The following is an 8133-nucleotide window of genomic DNA, read 5'->3' on the forward strand; positions in this document are numbered from 1 at the left end:
AGGCAGACGGTAGGGGAGCAGCTTGATGTGAAATAACATGTACACACACTAAAACACACATATACATACACACACACTTCTGAGCTTTTATGCACTTAACGCATCGCGTCAACACCATCCTTATATAAGGCCACAACACACACATTTGACATAATCGCCAACACACACACACGGATGGACACATGCACACACACACTGACGCACGAAAGCACATGCATGCACACACACACGCACCCTATCACACAGCTATAGATGGCCTAAAATGTACAGGTCCCTATCACGCAGCTATAGATGGCCCAAAATGTACAGGTCCCTATCACACAGCTATAGATGGCCCAAACTGTACAGGTAACTATCACACAGCTATAGATGGCCCAAACTGTACAGGTCCCTAAAACACAGCTATAGATGGCCCAAACTGTACAGGTCACTATCACGCAGCTATAGATGGCCCAAACTGTACAGGTCCCTATCACACAGCTATAGATGGCCCAAACTGTACAGGTCCCTATCACACAGCTATAGATGGCCCAAACTGTACAGGTCCCTATCACACAGCTATAGATGGCCCAAACTGTACAGGTCCCTATCACACAGCTATAGATGGCCCAAACTGTACAGGTCACTATCACACAGCTATAGATGGCCCAAACTGTACAGGTCACTATCACACAGCTATAGATGGCCCAAACTGTACAGGTCCCTATCACACAGCTATAGATGGCCCAAACTGTACAGGTCACTATCACGCAGCTATAGATGGCCCAAACTGTACAGGTCCCTATCACACAGCTATAGATGGCCCAAACTGTACAGGTCCCTATCACACAGCTATAGATGGCCCAAACTGTACAGGTCACTATCACACAGCTATAGATGGCCCAAACTGTACAGGTCACTATCACACAGCTATAGATGGCCCAAACTGTACAGGTCACTATCACACAGCTATAGTTGGCCCAAACTGTACAGGTCACTATCACACAGCTATAGATGGCCCAAACTGTACAGGTCCCTATCACACAGCTATAGATGGCCCAAACTGTACAGGTCCCTATCACGCAGCTATAGATGGTCCAAACTGTACAGGTCCCTATCACGCAGCTATAGATGGCCCAAAATGTACAGGTCCCTATCACGCAGCTATAGATGGCCCAAAATGTACAGGTCCCTATCACACAGCTATAGATGGCCCAAACTGTACAGGTCACTATCACACAGCTATAGATGGCCCAAACTGTACAGGTCCCTATCACACAGCTATAGATGGTCCAAACTGTACAGGTCCCTATCACACAGCTATAGATGGCCCAAACTGTACAGGTCCCTATCACACAGCTATAGATGGGAGAAGCAGAAGCACTCTCACAATGACTATCCAAATCCATGACATCACTGTTAAAGAAACAGAACGAATACAACATTGAGCTACTTTCACATAAAATAAAATACATTTAGAGGACAAATGGTCAGGCGTGTGGATGGACTCGGAACAACAGCACCAGCACTGTGAGAGATATCAATTACCTCCAGGGCTCCAGTGTCTCTGCTGCTCAATAGCCTGATGACATCAGAGACGGGATTCACTCTTCCACCAGGATGGGGTTTCATTGCTCTCAACTGTAGGGTTATCGCAGGTGGAGTCCTACATGATGGTACACACATACTGTAGATCTATGTTGATAAACCTGCATTGAATTGCAATGCAACATTGGTTGAAAGTGTTGTATACACATAATGTATGTGTATAATAGCGAACCTAGCGCCCTTAAATACACCCTTATTTAAATGTTTATTTAACCTTTATTTAACTAGGCAAGTCAGTTAAGAACAAATTCTTAACTGTAGAGATACTGGGGTGCAAAGGAGCAAAAAAATAAATAACAATATTTATTTTATTTATTTCACCTTTATTTAACCAGGTAGGCTAGTTGAGAACAAGTTCTCATTTACAATTGCGACCTGGCCAAGATAAAGCAAAGCAGTTCGACACATACAACAACACAGAGTTACACATGGATTAAAACAAACATACAGTCAATAATACAGTAGAAAAATAAGTCTATATACAATGTGAGCAAATGAGGTGAGATAAGGGAGGTAAAGGCAAAAAAGGCCATGGTGGCAAAGTAAATACAATATAGCAAGTAAAACACTGGAATGGTAGATTTGCAGTAGAAGAAAGTGCAAAGTAGAAATATAAATAATGGGGTGCAAAGGAGCAAAATAAATAAATAAATACAGTAGGGGAAGAGGTAGTTGTTTGGGCTAAATTATAGATGGGCTATGTACAGATGCAGTGATCTGTGAGCTGCTCTGACAGCTGGTGCTTAAAGCTAGTGAGGGAGATAAGTGTTTCCAGTTTCAGAGATTTTTGTAGTTCGTTCCAGTCATTGGCAGCAGAGAACTGGAAGGAGAGACGGCCAAAGGAGGAATTGGCTTTGGGGGTGACCAGAGAGATATACCTGCTGGAGCGCGTGCTACAGGTGGGTGCTGCTATGGTGACCAGTGAGCGGAGATAAGGGGGGACTTTACCAAGCAGGGTCTTGTAGATGACCTGGAGCCAGTGGGTTTGGCGACGAGTATGAAGCGAGGGCCAGCCAACGAGAGCGTACAAGTCGCAGTGGTGGGTAGTATATGGGGCTTTGGTGACAAAACGGATTGCACTGTGATAGACTGCATCCAGTTTATTGAGTAGGGTGTTGGAGGCTATTTTGTAAATGACATCGCCGAAGTCGAGGATCGGTAGGATGGTCAGTTTTGACGAGGGTATGTTTGGCAGCATGAGTGAAGGATGCTTTGTTGCGAAATAGGAAGCCAATTCTAGATTTAACTTTGGATTGGAGATGTTTGATGTGAGTCTGGAAGGAGAGCTTACAGTCTAACCAGACACCTAGGTATTTGTAGTTGTCCACATATTCTAAGTAAGAACCGTCCAGAGTAGTGATGCTAGACGGGCGGGCAGGTGCAGGCAGCGATCGGTTGAAGAGCATGCATTTAGTTTTACTTGTATTTAAGAGCAGTTGGAGGCCACGGAAGGAGAGTTGTATGGCATTGAAGCTCGTCTGGAGGGTTGTTAACTCAGTCTCTAAAGAAGGGCCAGAAGTATACAGAATGGTGTCGTCTGCGTAGAGATGGATCAGAGACTCACCAGCAGCAAGAGCGACATCATTGATGTATACAGAGAAAAGAGTTGGCCCAAGAATTGAACCCTGTGGCACCCCCATAGAGACTACCAGAGGCCCGGACAACAGGCCATCCGGTTTGACACATTGAACTCTATCAGAGAAGTAGTTGGTGAACCAGGCGAGGCAATCATTTGAGAAACCAAGGCTATTGAGTCTGCCGATGAGGATGTGGTGATTGACAGAGTCGAAAGCCTTGGCCAGGTCAATGAATACTGCAGCACAGTATTGTTTGGGGATGAGGTAGTTGGATGGGCTATTTACAGATGGGCTATGTACAGGTGCAATGATCTGTGAGCTGCTCTGACAGCTGATGCTTAAAGTTAGTGAGGGAGATATGAGTCTCCAGCTTCAGTGATTTTTGCAATTCGTTCCAGTCATTGGCAGCAGAGAACTGGGAGTTTATTTACAATGACGGCCGACTCCGGCCAAACCCGGATGACGCTGGGCCAATTGTGCGCCGTCCTATGGGACTCTCAATCACAGCTGGTTGTGATGCAGCCTGGATAGCTAACCTAGTGCTCTTAACTACACACATATGCTGGTCATCTCCATCTTTTCTCGTTCCACCTGATAATGTAATGGTTAGAAGCTTTCAGATCCAATTGACAATTATGACGTAGATATTAGACATAAAATCCCAGCGGATAAAATATGACATGTTGCTTAGTCCCACTAGCCAGTGAATAAACTACACTCCAGCTGAACTCACTTCATCAGTGGAGACTGTGTTATCACTAGATGACAGTGCAGACGTGTTGGTCATCAGTGTAGCTATAGGTTAGCTATTGGTTAGCTATAGGTTAGATATAGGTTAGCTATAGGTTAGATATAGGTTAGCTATAGGGCGGAACTCACTTCATCAGTGGAGACTGTGTTATCACTAGATGACAGTGCAGACGTGTTGGTCATCAGTGTAGCTATAGGTTAGCTATTGGTTAGCTATAGGTTAGATATAGGTTAGCTATAGGGCTGAACTCACTTCATCAGTGGAGACTGTGTTATCACTAGATGACAGTGCAGACGTGTTGGTCATCAGTGTAGCTATAGGTTAGATATAGGTTAGCTATAGGTTAGATATAGGTTAGCTATAGGGCTGAACTCACTTCATCAGTGGAGACCGTGTTATCACTAGATGATAGTGCGGACGTGTTGGTCATCAGTGTAACTATTGGTTAGCTATTGGTTAGCTATAGGTTAGATATAGGTTAGCTATAGGGCTGATCTCACTTCATCAGTGGAGACCGTGTTATCACTAGATGACAGTGCGGACGTGTTGGTCATCAGTGTAGCTATAGGTTAGCTATAGGTTAGCGGCCTGTTTCCCAAGGCCTTATGCAAATTGTTGTGGCCCATTTGGCCCAGTGCATCACATGCCTGTAGATAATCAATCAATGATTACGTCCATAATACTAATCAATAAACGTCTAACTGTTCCATTATCTCTCTCTCTCTCTCTCTCTCTCTCTCTCTCCTCTCTCTCTCTCTCTCTCTCTCTCTCTCTCTCTCTCTCTCTCTCTCTCTCTCTCTCTCTCTCATCTTTCTTTATCTCTTTCTTTTTTTCTTGCTTTCTTTCAGGTGATGGTTGAGGATGAAAACCTTCTGTCCCATCTGACACGGGACAGGGCTAAGATCCCTCACACACGGCGCCTGCCTACACGAGGACACATCATGGCTGTGGTAGGTATCCTGCTTCCCCTGGCCTGTCTTGTCTTAGCCCTCCTTATTACCACAACGGCTGGTTGGAGACAATTCCAACTCGGTCAATTGAGCTTTAATTCAATGAGTCAGTTGGACATGGTAATGATCAAACTACTTTCAACTGGAATTTTTCATTAGTTTAATCCAATTCATTTCCTAACTTAACTAAATCACAATGGGCCTTACCCTGATCTCAGTGTTTCTCACTGTGTCTAATATCACTAACAGACTGTTTCTCCTTGTTCCGTATCCAGGCCTCCACTTCTACCTCTGACGGCATGTTGACCCTTGACCTGATCCAGGAGGAGGACAGCCCCAGCACAGACGGCCAGGACACCTGTGACAAGAGCTTCCGGGCCAACCTGGACAAATCCACTCAGCTCGACTGCCTCAGGTCCAAAACAGAGGGTGCCATCAGTAGCATCTGTCTAGCGACTCCCGCAGAGGTCACTGGGAAGTCCCAGAGCCTGCCGCGCGATACCGGGGTCACCTGGGACGACAAACAGCAACTTCAGAGCCCGATGGGGAAGTCCTGCACTCCTCAGCCGGGCAAGAGGCTCACACCGGCCGAGAAAAGCCGCTGCGCCTCCATGGACGAGATCCTCTCACACTCCGGGACGCAGGCCACCAAACCCAGGACATCCATCCCCCGCTCTGCCACCTCCGCCCCCCCGGGCAACCTGCCGCCCATCAGCCAGCTGCAGGACCTAATCGCTCAGAAGCTGGAGAGAACTCAGGAGCTGCTGATGCAGGTGCAGGGGACGAAGGGGCAGGAGGTGGAGCGGGGGAAGGGGAAAGGGAAGGACTCGCCAGGTTCCAAGGGCTCCAGGGGTTCCTCGGACGGGGCCCGGGCAGAGGCAGAGAGGCTGCTGAAGGAGGCAGCGTCCACATGGGGTCAGGCCAAGGATGTTCTAGAGGAGGTGAAGGAGCTGAGGGCTCTCTACCGTCATCTGGACTCCTCGCCCATCACCCCTGCCTCCCTCTCACCCCTCACACCCTCCAACAGCGGCAAGCAGACTGACTACAGGAAGAGCATGATGTGACCGTCAGAGAACTCAACACAGACTGGACTATGAATCCCTAAGCAAAAAAAAACATCTCAACATGCAAAGCCACAATATTGTTAAATATGTCTGTTTCTCTCCTTCTGTGTCCTTTCACTTTATTGATGCTGTGACAAAGTGAGGACATTCAGTTGCCCAACGACGTCCCCTGTGCTTGACCACTGTGCCCTTACATGTCTGCTTGATGAAGGGTGTGGGGGGCAAAGGGAAGGGGCCAATCTAGGGTCTGAGGTACATGTTGGCCAGGGAGTCCAGTAGAGATCCTGTCTCTCTGTACTGACCGGCTGCTGAAAGACCTTGTGATACTGCAGTGTCGGGTTTTACTCACAATCTCAATGTTTTCCTCTGCGTTGGTTGTCAAACAGGGGATGTTGCAAGGTTTGGGCGGGGAATCAGAAGGGCTCTGCTCTCCAGGGATAGACACACAGTGGTTGAGGATAACTCAGATTACAGGAAGGGAAACATGGCGTCCAGACCAGCCCGCATGTTGGGAATGGGAATGTTTTCCTTTTTCTGTTAGGTTGGTCTGAGCCAGATTCCCAACGACCACCACTCTAAAAGCAACAGCAGCCCACCCACCGTACACCGTACAGTACAGCATTCTCCCTCCCTCCCTCCCTCCCTCCCGCTGCTGCTCTGGGAATGGAGCTCGGTGGACTCCTCATCTCTGCTGGTCCATTATGATTCACAGGGGCAAGGGGAACCAGTTCACATAGTCAGAACGCACTGGCGTTCCATAGGGTGTTTCTGTCTGTTCCATGAGCCATATGATACAGTCAAAATGGAGGACGTCTGTCTGGGTTGTGTTGTTACTAGATGGTACATACTAGGACAGGGCTGTTCCTTTCTTGTTGGCCTACAGCCAGTTGTCTTCAGCCAGTTGCCACTGCAGCCATTGATTCTCGTGCTGCTGTAGAGCCATGGAGCCGGGATGGCGTCTGTGTGTGTCTGGTGTGAGTGGTGATTCTCATGCTACTGTAGAGCCATGGAGCCGGGATGGCGTCTGTGTGTGTCTGGTGTGAGTGGTGATTCTCATGCTACTGTAGAGCCATGGAGCCGGGATGGCGTCTGTTTATTACTGACCATTGTGTCTGTGTGTGGTGATTCTCATGCTACTGTAGAGCCATGGAGCCGGATGCTCCGATGCGTCTGTATGTGTCTGGTGTGAGTGGTGATTCTCATGTTACTGTAGAGCCATGGAGCCGGGATGGCGTCTGTGTGTGTCTGGTGTGATTAGTGAATATCATGCTACTGTAGAGCCATGGAGCCGGGATGGCGTCTGTGTGTGTCTGGTGTGACTGGTGATTCTCATGCTACTGTAGAGCCATGGAGCCGGGATGGCGTCTGTGTGTGTCTGGTGTGAGTAGTGAATATCATGCTACTGTAGAGCCATGGAGCCGGGATGGCGTCTGTGTGTGTCTGGTGTGACTGGTGATTCTCATGCTACTGTAGAGCCATGGAGCCGGGATGGCGTCTGTGTGTGTCTGGTGTGAGTAGTGAATATCATGCTACTGTAGAGCCATGGAGCCGGGATGGCGTCTGTGTGTGTTTGGTGTGAGTGGTGAATATCATGCTACTGTAGAGCCATGGAGCCGGGATGGCGTCTGTGTGTGTCTGGTGTGAGTGGGAGGCATGACATAGAGGTCAGATGCAGTACTGAGGAGAGGAACCACTTGTAAGTGATTTGCTAAAATAGTAATAATAACAGAATTGCACTATGAAGGAAGGCTGTAAAACAAGAGGATGAAACTGGTGGTTGGAAACTGGAGAGAACAGATGTGTCTAATATGGCTTTTCATTCTGTTCTACATATTTGTTACGACAATCTAGTGTTTCTAGAAACATACAGGCTGCATAGTTCCAACGCCTTGATACCTAAGACAGTCGCTCGGCTCGCTACTGTTTGAAAATCTGAGCTTCTCAAAGGTACAATGTGTGTAAACAATGCTGTTGATGAACGCATCCCTCCGGCTAGCTAACAGTGATGCTAATGCTTGACCTCTGACCTCCCTGTCCTACTTAACGTCTTATTGGGTTTATGGCAGAGAAGAGAGCTATGCAACATAGCACGAACACACACAACCACAACGAGAGAGAGAGAGCGAGAGAGAGAGAGAGAGAGAGAGAGAGAGAGAGAGAGAGAGAGAGAGAGAGAGAGAGAGAGAGAGAGAGAGAGAGAGAGA

At 47.7% G+C, this 8133-nt stretch overlaps 1 protein-coding gene across 1 annotated transcript in view; it reads left to right on the forward strand.

Moving 5' to 3' along the window:
• LOC106606096 (pleckstrin homology domain-containing family O member 1) overlaps positions 1-7018 on the forward strand; it is a 31885-nt gene extending 24867 nt beyond the window's left edge. The window contains exons 5-6 of the mRNA XM_045719074.1: positions 4764-4865; positions 5141-7018. Coding sequence (XP_045575030.1) covers positions 4764-4865; positions 5141-5929 — 891 coding nt within the window. The 3' untranslated portion in view covers positions 5930-7018. The remainder of the gene's footprint in view (positions 1-4763; positions 4866-5140) is intronic.
• The last annotated feature ends 1115 nt before the right edge of the window (positions 7019-8133 follow it).

The sequence above is a fragment of the Salmo salar genome, chromosome ssa05, assembly GCF_905237065.1.
Source record: "Salmo salar chromosome ssa05, Ssal_v3.1, whole genome shotgun sequence".
In the NCBI taxonomy this organism is placed as follows: Eukaryota; Metazoa; Chordata; class Actinopteri; order Salmoniformes; family Salmonidae; genus Salmo; species Salmo salar.